Source organism: Bombus fervidus, chromosome 13, assembly GCF_041682495.2.
Source record: "Bombus fervidus isolate BK054 chromosome 13, iyBomFerv1, whole genome shotgun sequence".
NCBI classification, from domain to species: domain Eukaryota; kingdom Metazoa; phylum Arthropoda; class Insecta; order Hymenoptera; family Apidae; genus Bombus; species Bombus fervidus.
The window spans coordinates 8,487,937-8,508,021 of record NC_091529.1 but is presented as its reverse complement, the minus strand read 5'-3'; the positions used below and the strand labels follow the sequence as shown (position 1 = coordinate 8,508,021).

The 20,085-nt window shown below is 36.9% G+C and overlaps 1 protein-coding gene and 2 long non-coding RNA genes across 6 annotated transcripts in view; 2 read left to right on the top strand and 1 right to left on the bottom strand.

Moving 5' to 3' along the window:
- Nucleotides 1-313: 313 nt before the first annotated feature.
- Gefmeso (Guanine nucleotide exchange factor in mesoderm) overlaps nt 314-20,085 on the bottom strand; it is a 102,471-nt gene continuing 82,699 nt past the window's right edge. The window contains exons 4-15 of one of the 4 annotated variants that reach the window (XM_072015860.1): nt 7,214-7,774; nt 5,802-6,022; nt 5,611-5,711; nt 5,429-5,545; nt 5,175-5,325; nt 4,765-5,103; nt 4,592-4,687; nt 4,357-4,486; nt 4,115-4,272; nt 3,931-4,020; nt 2,684-3,798; nt 314-2,512 (exon numbers count right to left, since the gene is read on the bottom strand). In XM_072015860.1, coding sequence (XP_071871961.1) covers nt 1,567-2,512; nt 2,684-3,798; nt 3,931-4,020; nt 4,115-4,272; nt 4,357-4,486; nt 4,592-4,687; nt 4,765-5,103; nt 5,175-5,325; nt 5,429-5,545; nt 5,611-5,711; nt 5,802-6,022; nt 7,214-7,774 — 4,025 coding nt within the window. In that variant the 3' untranslated portion in view covers nt 314-1,566. Of the gene's footprint in view, nt 3,799-3,930; nt 4,021-4,114; nt 4,273-4,356; nt 4,487-4,591; nt 4,688-4,764; nt 5,104-5,174; nt 5,326-5,428; nt 5,546-5,610; nt 5,712-5,801; nt 6,023-7,213; nt 7,775-20,085 lie in introns of those variants that run through there. The other 3 variants (XM_072015861.1, XM_072015858.1, XM_072015859.1) reach the window with 3 other exon arrangements.
- LOC139993802 (uncharacterized) lies at nt 6,018-14,910 on the top strand. Its single transcript, XR_011801466.1, has 3 exons — nt 6,018-6,598; nt 6,696-8,001; nt 14,515-14,910. It is a non-coding gene; the product is annotated as an uncharacterized lncRNA (long non-coding RNA).
- On the top strand, nt 15,545-19,382 carry LOC139993718 (uncharacterized). The gene is made up of 3 exons (XR_011801437.1): nt 15,545-16,836; nt 17,925-18,234; nt 18,322-19,382. It is a non-coding gene; the product is annotated as an uncharacterized lncRNA (long non-coding RNA).

Here is a 20,085-nt window from a genome sequence, read left to right as displayed (position 1 = left end):
ATCCAAAATTATTGGTTTTGCAGGGAAGCACTTATAATTAGACTGCGAATTTCTATGCATTTATAGAAAATTTGAAAGTGCAAAATTACACAAAATACTCGTAATATGAAAAAATAATAGGTTTTATTGGGACTATAAGCAAAAGTAGCAATAGGGAATATATTCAAATATCTTGTTTTGCCCAAACTTTGACTTATACTCTTTTACCTATCCACCAGAGAAATATACTTCGGGTTTCTCCAATTTTCTTCTTTTAATTGTAATTAAACTTAACCCGTTAGGTTCTGCGAATAAATAAAAAATAAGAAGTGACTTCCCTCTTTGTTCAAACGAACACGTTTATTGTTGAAAAATAAAATAATCATTTCTGAATCCTAACGAGTTAATTTGCAAGTACATCGACGCTTAAAATATTCAGTCGACATGTATAACGATTTACAATAGTCTGACTAACGACATTAAAATATGAAAAAATTTGTCCTTGTAAAAATTTATATAACAATACAGGGTGACTATACAATTTTCAATATTAAACTCTTTATCGTATCAATTTACTTACATGGTGATCGATGTTTCACTAGAAAATACATTTCATTAAAATATTTAAATTACCAAAGGATATAACAGCTTCCTGCACGAAAAGGCTTTTCAAAAATATTTTTCTCTGATTACCCTGTATTATTAACATAACATTTAAATTTATATATGACACGGATTAAATATGACATACGGTATTTTGAAAAAGTATCACTTATTTACGTTTTGTTCTTTTTACCGCTAGTTTACACGATACGACAACTTGTTCGGCAGTATTTGTTTCAATGTTGTACAATACACTTCAACACTAGAACTTCATGTTTGCGCGGGAAATAGTTTACATAAAGCACGAATAGAATAAACATAAACGTAACATGTACATAATAATAATATTTTTTTTTAGATCTTGATCGGATATAAATGTTAATATTAAAAACTAAAGAAACAAAATGTGCCCACAGTAATTCATTATGTACATACTATGTCTTTCATTGAAGTATCTGAGTTTTATCTAGATCAATATTACTCTTTATTTATTCTGCTTCCACTTCGTTTGCAATCCTTCTTCCTCTCTTCCATTGTACTAATAAAATATAATCTCAAAGATAATTGTACTTTGATAGATCACTCAAAACTAAACTGACTCTTCATCATCCAAACGAGTATTATTGATTTCTAGATAATAACTACTTAATCCTTTCAAGATATATAATATTTCTTGAAATATTTAAATTAGACTGTGGATATTCATATTTTTATGAATATAATTTAGAAAATGGACTATAATGTGGACATTTTGTATCAGTTTGCATACTATGTTAAAAATAGAAATTTTCCATAAACGCGTAAGCATTCACAGTGTAATTATTACATTTTTTTATCAAGTATGCGAAGACAAAAAAAAAAAAAAAGAAGAATATTCCAATATATAAATTAAAATGAGCTAATCTCAAAAGGATTAAGAATATCGGCAAACGTGAAATTCCTGTGTTTAAGGCTACGAGATTTGTACACTTTCATTGGCATAAATTACGTTTCAATGTGACCCTGCAACTGACCCACTATCTTCCTTACCCAACCTGCTTGGCTCTGTCCCGCCGACACATCGTCGTTCTCTTCACCACTGTTTGACGAGCAGTTGCTCTGCAAACTGTTCTTAGAACAATGATACGTTCCACTTTCAGACACAGGAGATCTCGCCGGAATTTTACAGTCCGATTCTTGCTGTCCCTTTAAGAAAACCGACTTAACCTTCAAATAATCGGGTTTCTGAGCCACGTTTGGTTTGCATTTCGTCGTTGCAACGTTGTGTCCTGAGGGATTTACCGCTGTGATAGACTCTGTTTTCTTCTTCGCTGGTACCGGTGGCGCCACTTTGCTCTTAAATGGCGGGCAATCTTCGGGAGGCTGACTCGATTGTGGCCTGGCCACCAGAACCTCTTCGATATCGCTAAATATTGCACTATCCCGGAACGCGTCGTCAACATCCGCATCTACGTAGTTCTCAATCGTCTCGAATGATCTTTCATAGAAACTATCCGTTTCACTTTCTCGGTTCTCTATACTTTCTTCATCATCTTTCTTCTCTTCCTTGGTCTGTGACTGACTATTCGCCTGCTGAAATCGTTTGCTTTCGAAAAATAGTACACTTGGATCCGCATAGTCAGACTGAGCGATCCGAGCACCTAAACTCGAGCTTCCCTGTTTGTAATAAACCGAAGGGATTCTCAGATCCGAAACCCCCCTTGCTGTGCATCCTACAAGCTCTTCCACATCCGAAGAGGATTCCCTCGAATGCTTCATTTTGCTCTTCTTCTTTAACTTACCTGTACTCAAAGAACGGAAGTACTTGGTCCTCTCTAATTCTTCGCTACACTCTAGAGTCTCTGTGCTCATGGTGTTTCTCAGACCTTGAAGACGATTGCCAGCTTTAGAAAGGACGTTCTTGAATATGGTGCTCCCACTCGTGTTTGCCCTATAGATTTTATGATCAGGATGTATGTTTGTGGTGGTGGATGAAATATGAATCTCTGAATAAGCGTCTGTCAATGTATCGTCCAATGAACAAAAGAATGTTGATGTGGATGTTGAAACGGAAGTCGGAAATTTGGCAATTCTTCCTTCTGGCTGACATGTAGAGGCATACCTTTCCATGTCCTCCAAGTTAATCTCTGCTGGCTTGTCTGAAGCTATGGTAAATGGTCTCTCGCTCATAGGTTTGCCATCCCTCTGCAAGAACCGTGACTTTGTTACGTTCTGATTAGAATTAGGGTGAATTTGGAAGCTACGTGGAAGAGAACCACACTTTTGGGGCGAAGTTGGCAACCCTTCGCATAGTTTGGTTAACCAGACTGCCGGACGAGTCGGACTGTCATTTCCATCCAAGCTTTTCTCTTCTTGCAGACCTTCCCACACGTGTTGCAGGTTATCATAGTTTCCAAAACCTTTGTTAGACTCGGTAACCTCTTGATTAACTTCAGTTGTACATTCGCCATTTTCAGTCGTTCCTTTGTCGCTTTCTACAATTTGAATTTCATTTTCCTTCGTAGCTTGTGGTTGAGTTGCTTCTTCGTTCCTCGATGTTGAATTTTCTCTTATCCTAAGCGCAGTCTTGATAACTTTACTCTCTGTCACGATACTCTGTTTCTTGAACGCTTCAAACAACGCTTTCTTCTCTTGTACAAGATTAATTTTGTTTTTCGAATTACTGTCCACTGATTTATTATTTTCAGTTTTGTTTAAATTATCATACAGCAATTGTAGCGTAGGTTGATGATCACGAGGAGAAGATAACGAGTTCCAAGTATTATTCGTTTTAATGAACCGTTCTCGATGACCTGATCTAATACGCGATATCCTGTTGTTAACCGAATTGTCTGCAATATAATTTGTATTTTCTGAGTCACTGTCATCAGATGTGTCAGCAGATATACGTTTATTGAAACGTTGCTGCTGTCTGACGTTGATTATGCTGTTCGTCCGCTGCTTCTCTAGGAGCTTTTGAAATTCCTGGTTTTGCATGAGAATATGACCAACTATTTCCTCGACTGTTTGCGCTTGAGTCTGCTGTTCATTGTTCTCTTTGGTTTCAGGTGGTGGAGAGTTCGTGTGCTTGTCGTTCTCGATAATCGCGCACTCGGTCTCAACGGTGGCAGACCCCGTATCACCCGTATCTTCTTTTTGTTCTTCGTCAGACTGGTTAAGGCACACATAAGATTGAAAACCTGGTTCTGATTTTCTCCTCCAACCGGTAAAGCGATCCTAAACGCAATAGTAAATATTTTTCACGTGCCATATAATCAGTCATAATTTGATACAAAAGCACAATTATGATTTTTTTAAGTTCTGAATATAACCTCTAAATTAAAGAAAATTATTTATATTTTTAAGTACCTTGACTTTTGATCCGCGTCCGTCTGAAGTTTTAAATCCTTGTTCACTAGAATCCTCGTTTTGATTTTTCCGTGGCGATGCTGGAGAATCCTATTAGAATATTAGAAAACCAATTAAGCTAAGTATAATTGGAAGAGATAAAGTTGGAGAATGTTGTACAGAGAACATCTGAAGCCGTACGTACCTCAGTTGTAGTCTCAGACCTTCTGCCACCTTTCTTGAATTTCTGTCTAAGTCCTGTCTCAGATCTCCGTCTTTCTTTCTCCTGTTTTCGTTTCTCTAGATACTCTGGAGGCGCAGAATGCTGCTTCTTCGCCGATCCTCTATCTGCCAAAGCGTCGTCTGCGTAACAGTTTTATTATTGTTATACAATTAACGTTCAGTTCAGTATGAGAAAAATATTCGCAATTTAATTTATAGTCCTACCTTCTGGTTGCGTTTGGCCAAGTTGCAAGACCAATTGTCTCGCATGCGAAGGTATAACCGCGTTATAATTCTCCAAAATTACCCTTTTTATCTGTAAAGTCCATTCTCTTTTCTGTTCCAAGTTTCGTGCCTGATTGTAATGAATATTATATATGAAATATACCAGTATAATATTAAATTAATATTGAATTTAATATAAAGATTATAGTTATCAATATACAAATGGTTATATTACCTGAAGAGTATACTGTAATCTGGGATTATCGAAAGGAATCACGTGGAAACTAAGTGGTTCGCCTGGTATGCTCTCAATGAGCATTAAATTCGAACACTGCCAATACAAAATAGTAAGGCATTAGTAAATAAGTTTCATTGTATTGAAAAGAAAATAATAGAATGGATATATACCATAATGTGAGCTTTGTAGACTAGAAGCCCATCCTCCTTTTTCTTAGTGAGTAAAAGCATGCGGTCAAATAAGAAAGCGTGCCTAGGAGCTTTGGCTCCCCGCATTCTGAATCTTCCTTCTGCTACCAGTTCCCCACTAGTCGTTAAATCTGGACCAGGCCAGCCGTACAAAAGGGACTGGATCTCTTGAACACGCACTGCGTGCTCGTGCCTTCGTTTCATTGCATTTATGTGCTTTGCAATGTCAGTCATAGCAGCCAGTGCCGCCTCAATTGCCTTGCTACCTTCAGTCTCATTTTCTCTTACCTCGCAGTCTGCTGCATACTCTTTTGACAAATTCTGTAAATAATAGATCATAAGACTACATTGTTTTTCTTTTATGTAGCGATAAAATTGAAGATACAATTTACCTCCAGAAGTAAGTGGTACTTGAGGATCCTTTGAACAGGTTTCAAAAGAAAGGATCCAAGAGGTAATGCATGACCTAGGGCTGCTTGTCTTTCTCGGAACGCGTGTGCAGTCTTTTCCTGACTCATGAGGTCGGTCAGAACGGAAACTGTGCTAAAATGAACTGTATTAATACCAAGCTACAATTAAGAGATATAAGAATATAGCAAGTATCAAGTAGCATTTATTTCCACCAGATTATCCTGCTATATCTTACCTTGGATAATTGGTACAATATTCTGTATACACTTTAAATCCTGACTTGTGCTTTATGAATGTGTTTGCCACACAGACTGGATCCAGACCACATTCCTCTATCTCTTTCAGGAACTCTCTGAAATCAAATTATATTATAAATAATTCCAACCTTTTTACGATATACATAAGAAATTACTTTACCTGTTGAACTCGAAGATATCCTCAATATTACTAAATAAGTTACTCAGCTGCACTTGATCCACAAACGATGCCGAATCGTTTCTCCAAAATATAAGGTAACCCTTAAAATAACAAAAAAAATAACGAAATAAGTTTCATAATTTGATAGATGATATTGACGAGAGGTAATGTAGCTACATCTAAATGTTTACCTGGATGACTTGTCGCAGATGTTCCACGTATATCGCCTCGGTGTCGACTATCTCAAGGAGTACCCTTTCCATAGGATTCCGATGGGGGTCGCAATAACGCGGCCTGTGGCACAGGGGATTGAAAGGATCCTCCTCTCCGCTATTTCTTCTTTGATCACTTCCATCATCTCCTATTCGACAGTTGGCCTCCGAAACTGTCACCACTCCACTATCCCCAGAACCTGTTCCCAACATTTTATCATTCATTAAGTAGATTCATTGAAACTCCTAACAAATTCTATATAGATTGCAGTTTAATCGAATCGTCTTACACACTAACAGATTGATCTATAAAGATTACTATCTATCCAAAGGAACCTAAATTCTCCAGATTAATTTTGATCTAACTAACTAAGAAACTACTTCATCAGACTTCATTAAGTTCTCTATCAAGATCAAAGCTAATGCAAGTGCTTATCCTCGCTACGACAGAAACATTCCTTTCTTCCAAACTGGTTCTAAGTGTCAAACGACTTCCATTAAAACGAAAGTGAAAAAACTGTGTGCTCGAAAGAACGTTTTTTAACGTGTAACGTGTTATCAGACGGTTGTTTGATCGTCGAAACGCACACGTTTCCTTGCGATTCCAGGCCGTGGCAACGGTTTCCCTTAACGATGACCACGGAATGCCGAGAGAGAAGTTTATTGCCACTGCCGCTATCATTACTGTCATTGCCGTTGATTACGCTACAGCAGTGGAGAAAGTCGAAGGCCTTGAAATCTCTTTCGACCAATACATCTAGAAACGGATTTCTAAGGTATTTTTCAAACTTTTTAAACCTTGACGCTATACGTTCATTTATTATCGTGTGTGTTGTACAACTTTACAAAGCCATTCTCTTCTAATAAATCAAGGCGCGAAGAAAGGAGCGTTGAAAGAAAATCTAAAATGATCTATAGAGGTACATCGATCGACGCATTGCTGCTTGATGATGATAATTTTGTTTGGCTTTTGGCACCTTTCTCAAGAAGAATTACAGCGATACTATTGACATTCTATACTTGGAAAAAAGGTGTAAGAAGAAGGTAGAAAGAAGGTGTATGATCTAGGATTATATTGGACATTATTTTATGATGAAAAAAGTGTCATCGGTGGAGATAAGAATATTGCTGACTGACGAGGAACATTAAATGTTATCAACTGGTGTTTGAGTGCTTCAAATAATCTCAAATTGGTTGTCTGGTACAAGAATTATAACTGTCCTTCTAATCATCAACTTTTGTTTTTAGGTCTAAACGTAAAGGAAATACTTCTTCTATCCCCTTAAAGAAACTCGCTAGAAGACTCTCCAAACAGATCATCCAACACCAGCAATCCTCTTCAAATCTTCTTCTACTTTCACCAACTTCGCGAAAGCCCTCTGAACCCTCACCTTGAGAGCTGGCGCAAGTGTCTGCCAGCGATTCAACCGACGCCAAATAAGGATTGATGGTGCACTGGTTGCCCTGGTTACTGCACCCACTGGAGGAGGTACTCGAGCTTCCGGAGGACGCAACGGAGCTTCCAGAAAGCGGTCTTGCAGCGTTTCTGCATCGTCTGTTGTACCTAAGTGGCGTGAGACCGTTGCTTTCGCGTCTATATGATTTCTTCTCTATCGTACACTCGCTTCTATTCTCTTGTTGGCTGTTCTCCAGGGTTTGTAACGCGTCGTTCTCTTTCTCAGGCGTAACGTCATCAGCCACGACTATGTCCACCACGGTGTTCTCTGACGTTGGATGCTCGGCCATAGCGTCATCCGGTTGAGGTTTCGATAATTCAGGATGGAACTGGCCGAATATGGAGCCTCGATGGGATACCAGGCTCAAACGTTTCTGTAGTGCCGCTGGTATGTTGCAGGCAGGCGGAAGTACCACGTGGTCGGTATAGCCATTGCCCCGGCGAGCTAACTCGTCGAACATCCCCAACAGCTGGGGCACCAGATCCGTACTTGTTCCTGGAACACGAAGAGACGGAAGTTAGGCAAGCTGATCATGGTAGAAGTCGTGGAATATTTTTTATACCTGATATATGATACGAATGTAATTTTAGGTAACTTGTGGAATTGAGTAAGCGGAAAGTCGAAAGTAGGTAACAGTTCTGTAAGATTCTGTCCGAGATTGGAAGATTACTTAATTCTCCGAAGCAGCGGTTCTCAATCACCGTGTTCGCGTATCTTCGATGGTATGGCATTTTTTAATCCTTTCATTCGACGATTCATTCGCTCTTTAATTTTGGTCTCAATGGTGCACGTTTACGCAAGGATTACGCATTTCTGCTCAAAGGATAAAAACAACCACTCGGTAGGTAAATCGATCGACTCTGTTTTACGAGAATTTGAAGTTTAGTTATTAACTGTTTAATTTTTCCATCGGAATACGTTATTTGCTACTTAATTCTCCATAAATTGTGCAATTAAACTTCACGGAATTGGTCAACTTAGCTCCTGCGTGGCTCGAACGTTTGTTCGTTGAAATATGTGTAGTGAATTTTCTAGGGTTCCCTAGATGAATAGGATTCCCTAGAGTTTCATTAAAATCAGTGCTCGCTGAGGTTACAGAGATTGTAACACTGCAAGAGGATTGAAAAGAAACATTGAACATTCTTTCCCTAAAAAATCTTTGCCAATGCAATTTTCGATTTTCCTACTAATATTTCAACGGTTTTTGTTCTTATACTCGCATAAAATTCAAATTGAAGAGTTACACCTAATTTTGGCAAACATTCCCAAAATATATCATAGAGAGAGTTTCAAAAGATACTTCGATCTTTATCGATATTGTCAAATATTATTAGCAACTAAATATTGTTATTATCATGTCAAAATATAATTTACCCTAAAAAATCCCTAGACATACCATTCTAACCTCCATCTAAGGCATCGAAATCTTGTTACCAATATCTGCACTCGATCATTCGGGTTAGAAAACAGTTTCGTTTCGGCTATCTTCCACTCGAGGCACGATAAGATCGGAAGAAAGCTAGAGAATCGACTTCACTAGGCACTTTATCGCATGCAGACGGTCCGATTTCGCACGTGCAACGGGGAATTTCGTTTATTGCGAATATGGTGTGTCTGGCAAGGCAGAAAGCTCGTGCTTTTACTTCGAGCGAAGCATAACAATATCGCATAAACAAACGTGCAGCCCTGATGGTTTCCAATTCCCCACGAGTCTGACGTGAATCAACGTGGTCCGATGAACTTGTATCGCGCGCAGTTTTTGCATTTCGCGCGCGCTGAAATTCTATAGGGTGATCCAAGGAGAAAGTTCTCAGGCGAAAGTCGCAGCCGATTTTTTAAGTTTTCTTTAACAGTAATATCGGATCTTTCCTTGTTCCTCTGCGCAAGAAACTGAGTTACAATTTTAAAAATTTCTTTTTTTTTTTTAACTATTATTATTTAACCGAGATTTGAGATTTTTTTCATCGATCGCTGGTTTAACGAATTGAAAACAATCTCGGATTCTTTTTCTTCTTTCATACAGGAAACTGAGGCAAATTAAAAAGATAATCGTGTGCACACGAGTGTATCTTATGTTCATCTTTATTTTTTTTATTTTTTTATTTAATTAAGATTTGAGATTGTTTCACTGATTACTAGCTTAATAAATTGAGGAAAATTGTTATATCACTGAATATATTTTTTTACAATTTAGCGATTAGTAATTTCTTTCCTGTTTTTCTTCATTTTTAAATTTGATAATTATTAAACATCGTTCTTATGCTTCTTTTATGGTTTCTTCATCGAAGAACTATTTCGACAAATTTTTTCTTTTTCTATAATTCACTAAATAGTATTTTTCCTGCAATTCGTCGATTAACGAACGTTTCTTTACGACACGATGATTGGCAAACATCTCTTGTAACGTAACAATCAATGTGCTTCTTTTTATGCCACCGCTATTAGCGAATATTTTTATTTTAATTAGCTTAGCTCAGCTTTCCACTTGGGGATAATTAACTCAGTTTCCACGTTTATGTAGGAAAAAGTTGCAACGGTAATGATCCGAGCAAGATATACGGAGCCCTCGGTGCAAGAGCCAGTGCAGAGGAAGTTATTCTTTCAGAATTTGCAGCTGTGTCGAGCATAAATGCAAACACGGCTCGTAAAGAACGTGCAAAGAAAGCAAACCGTATTTTTCCACCGTGGGATTTATCGATGGGCCAATTTGCTTGCCGGACATTTGCGTCCAAACAAGAAAGTAAAACATTTGTTGCAAATATTCCCAATTTACCTTTCCTCTCGTAAAATCTTTCGCTAACTTACTGCAGCGAGAGACATTCCTTTTCCTCGATTATAACTTTAATAAAAATTCTCAATTATTTAATACTCGTACAATATTCCAGCCTGAAGATATTTCACGACTGATCATCGATACTTTTATTCAATGTTCTCTATAAGACATAAAATTCCTAAAATATCTAAGAACTTTTAAATTATAGTCCGACGCATTTACTTCATCTTCGTGAAAACTCGAAATCCTTTCATCTCTACGCTTTCTTCGAACAAAAGTTTGAGATTTCGAATTTCTTCAAACTTTGCTCACCGATCTAATTACTCCGTCTTGAAAATATCGCTCGATCTCAATTATTGATATTTCCAATATTGCCTGCAACACTGATAATTGTCAAAATTTCTATGCCATAATGCAAAACATTTAACATATCTCATCCTCAGAGACGTTTATAGTCAATCTTTAAAAATTTCTTCGATGATGTAAATATTCCATCGTGAAGATACTTGTCGATCGATCTATTGATACTTCTAACGACACTAGCAATTGCCAAAATCACCAAAAGTCCCTAGACCATAATCCAAGACACTCGTCGTATAGCATTCTCGAAGATACATAGTCGATGCTTGAAACTGAAATACTCGACCCTAAAAATATACCTATCTCGATCAGTTGATATTATTAATGCTTGCAGTGTTTGCTCACTGCGCTAACAACTGCCAAAATCCTGGAAATCCCCAAACACTTAGCGTATCGTATCTTCAAAGTGATTTAGCCGATCATGAAACACTGTATTTTTTAATATTTCATATGGAACACGTTCTATTTTTAAACTACGTCTCGATCGATCGTTTTAACGCTTCCCCTACGACCTTGTTAATTTCCAGGATTCCCCGAATCTGCAAAAGTTGCTCGATCATGATCCAAAACATCGGAATATGTTCGAATGTTTTCATTCGCAAAGACATTTGTCCGATTCTCAAACTTTCTTCGCTAATCTAAATATTCCATCCTGAGAACGCTGGTCGATAAATCCTGAAATCTCGACACAATCAGTTCATCCATCTCCAGCAGCGTATCGAGGTCCAGAGCAAGAGGAGCAGGAGGAGGAGACGAGGAGACGAGGAGGAGGAGGAGGAGGAACAAACAAAAAATAACTAAACAGAGAATCTAGTAACGTGGAGAGGCAGATCAGGCCGACACGGTATCTCCCTCGCTCCGCTTCTTTCCGCTTTGCTCCGCTTCGCTCGTTGCTGGCCATATGCGTTGCCTGCGCCGATCGCGATGTTGCACTTGGCTGGAACTCGGCTAATAATAGAACGGGACCAACTTTCGTCTCGGCCTCGCGTGCACCAGCTTCCTCGCGGCTGTCACGCTCGAGACCGATGACACGCTTCGCCGTCTCACCTCGCACCCGAATTAACGCCTCTATTATTCGTTACTGCAGCGTTATAGTTGCACAATTACTGGCATTAACATGCCGACGATTTAAAGCCGAGTAACTCTTTCAAAATCGAGCTGAACGACTCCTCTCGAGTCCTTTCGAGAAGTCAGAGGAATTAGTCGTCCCGGATGACGTACAAAAAGAGAATTGCGAAAAAGTCGCAGATTTGTCGGATTGGCAAAGACAAAAGCGAAGGTCCGGTTCTTGTGCAAAGATTGCTTTTTAAGATTGAACATTTTTTAAAGTCTGTTACACGTATTTCGCAGATTTATACGACCACGAACATCTTATTGTAATCCTTCGAGAGAATTTAGTAACGCGACTCTGTCGATGACCACCGTGGACAGTCGTTTCTTTTGTTCGTTCAACTTTATGTAAATTCTTGCGTTAACGAAAATTGAGAAATTGATTAATCGGACGATACATGGAGTTGCGTAAAGTTAGACGAACGAAAGAAATATCGTAACAAGGAACGTGCAATTTCAGATTAAATTTTGAAACCGATCGTTTGACCAGGCCTGGTAAGCCTAGCGTTAAGGAGTTTAGCTTCTCTCTGTAGTTGGCATTCTTTCAGGATTAAAATACTGGTTTATCGCGACAGGTGAGTAGAAATTACTGACTTCCGGCGCGAGAAGACAAATGGCGAAGGGTGGATTTGTTGGGATTTAAAGATGCTCCGTGGCGTGACCTCGTTCTCCGATTCGTGAGAAGCGATCCAGCGGACCGATGAAGTAATCCGAATTGGATGATAAACGCAGCAGAATGTTTGAGATGGACTTTGTGGAATTTTGTCTGGGATCGAGTACTTTCGAGGTATATGTCCGGAATAGAGTATTGGAACTGGTTTTTTCTTAGAAATAGAACCACGTTTGATATACCATATCTGTATATCTTCCTTTGTGAAACTATTCTCTAGTAATTTCTGGTAATTTTTTTGGACACTGGAATAACCAATTCCTAGTGAGTATTTAAATATAATATATATAAAGATAATTGTGCTTAAAATGGTACAAATAAATAAGCACACACTAATCAAGTTTAAATGTCGATAAAAAGGAACACATATTTCAATGAGGAACTGATTTTTTCTTAGAAATAGAACCACGTTTGATATACTATATCTGTATATCTTCCTTTGTGAAACTATTCTCTAGTGATTTCTGGTAATTTTCTTGAACACTGGAATAACCAATCCCTAATGAGTATTTAAATATAATATATATAAAGATAATTGTGCTTAAAATGGTACAAATAAATAAGCACACACTAATCAAGTTTAAATGTCGATAAAAAGGAACACATATTTCAATGAGGAACTGATTTTTTCTTAGAAATAGAACCACGTTTGATATACCATATCTGTATATCTTCCTTTGTGAAACTATTCTCTAGTGACTTCTGGTAATTTTCTTGAACACTGGAATAACCAATCCCTAGTGAGTATTTAAATATAATATATATAAAGATAATTGTGCTTAAAATGCTATAAATAAATAAGCACGCATTAATCATGTTTAAATGTCGATAAAAAGGTATATTTAAAATATACACATATTTTATTATAACTTTAAATTCGGTTCATTCGTTTGAAATTAACTTGATGTTGATTAGGTTAGGATAAGATGACTGCACCATTCTAATTGTAATTATTCACATAATATTATGTATATAGTATACTCAAATACACATCAGGGGTTGCTTGTTCCAGGGTTCAAGAAAATTATCAGAAATCACTAGAGGATAATTTCACAAATTAAAGTAGACAATAGAAGTCTAATTGTATCCCAACTATGTACATATATATAAAATATATGTTAGAATCAAATGCTTGTGAGAAAAATTATTTTTGAAAGAATTACATATATGTATTATTACATGTAGTTTGAAGATTTGTACTATACTATGGAGATCTTATGATTAAAATAGCTAGAGTAATTTTACTAGAGTTAATTTTAGAGTAAATTTAGTAAGTCTTTATATGATAATTGTGTAATTATTTGTATATATATTACATTAAATATATTATTACATTAGTAATAATAACATTATATTAATTATATTAGAATAAGATGTTCGTAGTCGTATAAATTTTATTAATAATTGTTTTCAAAAGCATTTGACTCTGATATCAAAGGCTGTAATTATTACGAAACAAATTTTCTTCTCTTTCATTGTACCTTCAAACACTTGCAGTTTATCGTATTCCTCGTTTAGAGAAATTTTAAAGCGCGAATTGGCGAGTGAAACTTTAAGAACATCTTCATTATACTTTCTCGACCGGAGCAACATCTTTCCAGGCTCAACCATATGATTTGCCCATGTATGATGACGCATTTATGCATCTTCGAAAAGTATACCGGTTGGCCGGTCTTCAATGAGGCATCGTGGGAAAACTTGGAAATCACCAGCCAGTTCAAGTACATTGAACTTCACTGGCATCGTGAAGAACGGCCACACGTTGACATTTATATGCTTTTTATCGTGAACGGGGCCCACTGTACTCCGCTCTACTGGGTGACCTAAAAATCCACAGCCACAATACTTTTTCTAAAGATAATCCCGCGTACCGCTGTTCTTACAATCTTTCGTTTCAATTTCAAGATTCAGGAATTTGTCTGATCGTTATAATTAAAAATTATTCCCGTGGTCGTTGTTCCTCGTATCGTTTATTTTAGTTTCTATTTAGAAATTTTCCTAATCGTGGTAATTAGAAATAATTCCTTAGACCACATTATTCTTTGTACTTTTTATTCCAACTGCTATTTAAACATTTTTCCAATAGCAACCAACCAATAATATTTCCAATAGTTTCTAAAAATAATTAGAAACAATTCCCTGGTCCATCGTTTTCCTTGCTTTGTATGTCAATTTATTTGAAAAATTTCAATTTGATAGTCCTGCTAATCGGAATAATTAAAAAGGACATAATCCAAATCAATATTTTTTCCAATTTTCTTTCGGATCTCTGTTTCGATTCCTTTGGAAGGAACTGAAACATTGCTCGGTTTCTCATTGCAGTTTCACGGACAATTTATAGTTGGATTAAAATAAACCGAAAGCCGGGAAAAAGATTAGTTTGACGTTTGATGGGTGTATAAAGTCGATGATACTCTCCTCGCAAGGTTTAGATTTACTGCGATCCACTTTTATGCTCCATCTTGCTCAGTCAGACGCTTTCCTCTCGGTTATTCACCTCGAGATCTGTCCAGAACGACCCTGTTTCTCGTCTTTGCGTACAGATTAATTTTGCTTCCTTTACGAAACAGCGAATAAACCGACAACTTGACGCTAAGGGTAGACGAAACGATTCAAGAAACCCGATGAAGAAGCGAGATGTTGTACTTTGAAGGATATACAAGTTCCTTTTTCCTCGAGAAACTTGCCTTCTTCGTCGGAAGAACAGGAATTCCAATTGTGAGCATATTGTCGAACATCGAATTCCGATTTAACATCACAGACAAAATCAATTAATGGGAGATTTATTTGTCAGAAAAATGAAAAAAAAGAAAAGACTCGTAACGAGTATAGGAGTATCCTTTTCTAGATAACTATTTATCTAACATACCGGAAAAAGAGCAAAATACTGGTTTTGATTTAAAAACAAAAAAAAGAAAAAATGTAACTTGTAATTTATCATAGAAAAAAGGGTCAAAGTTATCAGGAAATTGCACAATTATTACTATTAATTGTAGTAGATATTATTGGAAGACATAAGGAAGACTATCTAGTTTAAGAAGCAAAGATGACATCATTTTTTGATAAAAATTCCTTGCGCGATTAAACTCTAGTATTAGGAAGCAGTTGTTTACGTGTTTTCAAGCTACGATAAATGGTTAACACGCTGCTAGAGCAAACAACACGTAAGAGACGTAAATCGTTTCCTCTTACACGAAACAACAAATGTAAAAGCAACTGTTTAGTTCTCCCATTGAAAACTCTTAAGGCGACTTCTATTAAATAAAATAAATACATAAAACTGCGATATTTTAACATGAATTTACTTTATATATATATATATATATATATATATATATATATATATATATAACGATTGTCCTAAGTTGTAAGATCTTTGAACGCCAGTACACATAGAAAATAACCGGCCGCAGACGTTTCTTTCTACAGAAATGCTCTTTCAATTTGGTATAATAAGATTGCTCGTAAAATCTCTTTTTTTTTTTTTCTTTCACTTTCGTAGCTCGTGCCACAGCGTGCGGATAATCGTTTCGTAACTACCGTGTAACGCCATAAATTGCTGGTGATAAACGACGTTGCGACGGTTACTTAATTGCCTTTTGTAGCCTCTCTGTTGTGACCCTTCGACGCGCGACCATTTTCATATGCCAACGAAAACTGGTCTCGGATTAACGTGGAATCCGGTTACCTGGCGAACTTTTGTCGGGAAAATGGATCGTCCCGGCGCAGTGCGGCACACGGTGGACAAAAAATTGAAATGATCGTCGTTCAATTTTGATCTTATTATCCGATGATATCATCAGTCTGTAAGCGTTAGAAATGTAAGCGACAATTCGCCAAAAAATCGACAAACTTTTCATTCAATTAACAAAAATCGTGAAACTTATTTATATTAATCGGAACATATAGAAATGTACATAAATGTTGGACGAACAAAAGAAGCAACGACGAATGCACAGTTTTAAATCAAATTTTGAAATCGGTCGGTTAACCGAGCCTGCTAAGGTTATGTTAAACGTCACCGTGTGTGGTTACACAAAGAAATAAATATTCGAGATATTTCGAACGAGCCAAGTGGCAGACGAATCACCAACAAAGATTCGATATCACATCGGATCGCCTGGTGTCAAGTTTCAGTCAGAAAACTGCACGTCGTAGGCTACTTTTTTGTTTACCTTTGTCCCGAATCCTCGTTCAAATGCCGCAACGTGGAACGTGAAATCTAAACGTGAAATCTAAACGTGAAATCTAAACGCGAAAACGTGGCCTGCAAACGCGCGAACCTATTCCGTGAACGTGCGAACGTGGCCAACGAATTTTGATTTTTGTCCCGAATCCTCGTCCAAATGCCGGACTGTGCGGCATGCAACGTGGCCATTAAGGCGGATCCGCAATCACGCGACGTGTAATCCACGATTGCGGCACGATTTACGTTCGACGTTTGACAAAGGGATTGATCACAGACGAGGCGTGCTATTGATCATAGACGAGGCGTGGAATTGTCGAATTCCACCGTTGACTGTGTCGGACGATTTAACCAGCGAAGGGACTGACATGAAAACGATTCGACAGTAGCGGGTATTACCTCGTGAAAACCAGCGATTTCTACAGCGCTAGATATTACCTCGCTTTCCACACGTATCGGTACGCTTGCCACAGAATTTTTTACGACTATTTTACGTGTATTATACGAAGCTTTTTGAAACTTTGTCGGTAAAAGACATTCAAATACAGGTTATGATCTATAACGTGGAACAGTTGAACTTTTAAAAATGGACGTTTTTTCTTTCATTTTGAACATGCAATTTGAAGAGACGTGACTTCTCTTGGACTTATTTTAACTTCATAACTTTAATAAACTTTGTCGGTAAAAGATATTCAAATACAGGTTATGGTTTACAACATGGAACAGTTGAACTTTTAAAAATGGACGTTTTTTCTTTCATTTTGAACATGCAATTTGAAGAGACGTGACTTCTCTTGGACTTATTTTATCTCCATAACTTTAATAAACTTTGTCGGTAAAAGATATTCAAATACAGGTTATGGTTTACAACATGGAACAGTTGAACTTTTAAAAATGGACGTTTTTTCTTTCATTTTGAACATGCAATTTAAAAGAGACGTGACTCCTCTTGGACTTATTTTAACTTCATAACTCTAATAAACTTTGTCGGTAAAAGATATTCAAATACAGGTTATGGTCTATAATATGGAACAGTTGAACTTTTAAAAATGGACGTTTTTTCTTTCATTTTGAACATGCAATTTGAAAAAGACGTGACTTCTCTTGGACTTATTTTAACTCCATAACTTTAATAAACTTTGTCGGTAAAAGATATTCAAATACAGGTTATGGTCTATAACATGGAACAGTTGAACTTTTAAAAATGGACGTTTTTTCTTTCATTTTGAACATGCAATTTGAAAAAGACGTGACTCCTCTTGGACTTATTTTAACTCCATAACTTTAATAAACTTTGTCGGTAAAAGATATTCAAATACAGGTTATGGTCTATAACATGGAACAGTTGAACTTTTAAAAATGGACGTTTTTTCTTTCATTTTGAACATGCAATTTGAAAGAGACGTGACTTCTTTTCAGCTTATTTTAATTCCATATCATGAAACAAACATGTTTTACGTATATTTCTATAGTTATATATATAATTATTTATATTAATAATATACACAAGTACATGGAAATATTACATCCTGAAAGTTTTCAACAGGTTTGGCAATAAGTGGTGAAGCAAAAGCGTCAGCCTATATTTAGACTACCTCCTCTAAGAAGCGATAACCAGCTACTACATTCCAGCGGTTTGGCTTGGAAATCAAGCCATGTCCTACATTGTTCCAGTCGTGTTTCATCCTCTGAAGGTGGTAGACTACAACGGCGATGAATTCATGCGAAAAAAAGAAAAGAAACAAGACGAATAAAACAATAGCAACGCGTACGCTTCGGCCAATACTGGACATTGAGCCGTCTACGCGATTCCAGTAACAGACGTTGGAACGACGTTGTATTCTGGATGGTGAGGTGTGAGCAAACACTGGAACAAAAGGTTGATTTTCGGACTGGAACGACAGCACGCTATTGCGATGAAAACACTGTTTACGTTATTCTAGTTTCGATCCAGTGCTGGACCGGAATCGCTGGACTGAAATGGTATCTAGCGGACCAATGTAAACGCAGCTTTAAGTCGCGACTACGGCGACGATCTACCACGTAGCTGTGGCGTTCTCGTGAGTCAGAGCAACGTGGTAGGCATACAGAAACGTCGGCCACTCGAGACGAGCCTCTCGTTTCTATTGCTTTTCGTCAATGAACCGACATTTCCCCCTTTCTTCACCACCCGCTCGCTATTTTTATCGTCTCACCCCGACGCCACACGCTGCGTCGCCATCTTCTTTCACTTTCATTATTATTTCAACGCGATATATTTCGATGCAGTCGACCGTACACGATGATGAACGATCATTGAAAAATTCTGTCTAATTGAGAAATTTACAAATATTCTGGTTCCGATTTCTTTGCAAATATCACGTTGTTGGGTTCGTTTATCTTCGATATATTTCGATCGTAGGACACGATGACGATACTCGTCGTAACACGAGATATTGCTATCTCTTCGTGACGAATATACTCGTCAAAAACCGCCAACTGCTTCGATGGAACTGTGCGTTTTTTCTCTGAAGATATTTGAGTGGAGAAACGATTAGTCTAAAAGATATTTTAACTCGGACGTTGTAACGCTCGTCGCATTGAAGTTGAGGAAAGACAACAACAAGTACCCTTTATGTTTTTCTTGTCTTTCGTACGATAAACTTTACGAGATTATGGATAATCTTTAGAGACTACGATTGAAGTTAAATCTTTCAAAACTAATCATCTTTCAAATATGCTTGCTATTCTTTCATGCAGAATTGTACAGTTCCATTTAAGAAGATACAGGTGTACTTAGCATAATCTTGACAAATCGAAGGCAAACGTTTGTCTTCACAATGAGATTCTACGTACGAGGCTCAGTTACTTATCTATGAACTGTGTATCCTCTCTATACTTGTATCAAATTGCATTATATAAATATTATTATAATGGCAAAGAAATGCTGACTGAAGTAAAAATTGCAGATATACGAAAAGGCAGATAATTCAAAGCAAATGGACAAAGCTATCATTATATTGGGTTGGCAACTAAGTGATTGTGGATTTTGTCAATACCACCTAATGACAATTGGTCATTACATCACTCATAATTGATTTTGTCATTAGGTGGTATTGACAAAATCCGCAATCACTTAGTTGCCAACCTAATATAAAGAAGAAATATTATATAAAGGATAATTAAATATCCTGCAAATCCACCACTGTGTATCTTATTACGAAAATTCAAAAATTGATCATCCTGACCACTCTGGTATTATAATTCGTCAGAGATAAAAATTACGTTGATGCCGTTACCAAAAAGGAAACGTACGAGATACGAAGTCATAAAAAATGAAATTAAATGAAAGGAAGAATCGCACGATACGATATTATCTGAAATTTTTGCGCAGATAATAATGAAAAATGTTTCAAGGAAGACTGTTTAAAGTTATCACAGTAAGTATACTTATATAATCATCTTTTATCTATTTTATCTGTTCATAACATTTTTATACGTCCATATATTTAACTACATATGAGTTAGATATAATAGTATTTAAGTATTATCTATTTCTAAGAAATTTGAATGGAATAAATAGTGTAACTTTCGAAGATATTATGTAAGTTTTTTTTTCTTGGTAATCTAGGAACCGAATAAAGATAGTAGAACGTTTTGTACTGTTGAATTGCAAGTCGATTAAAAGGCGGCGTTTACTGTCGGCGATATAATTCGCAGTATAAACG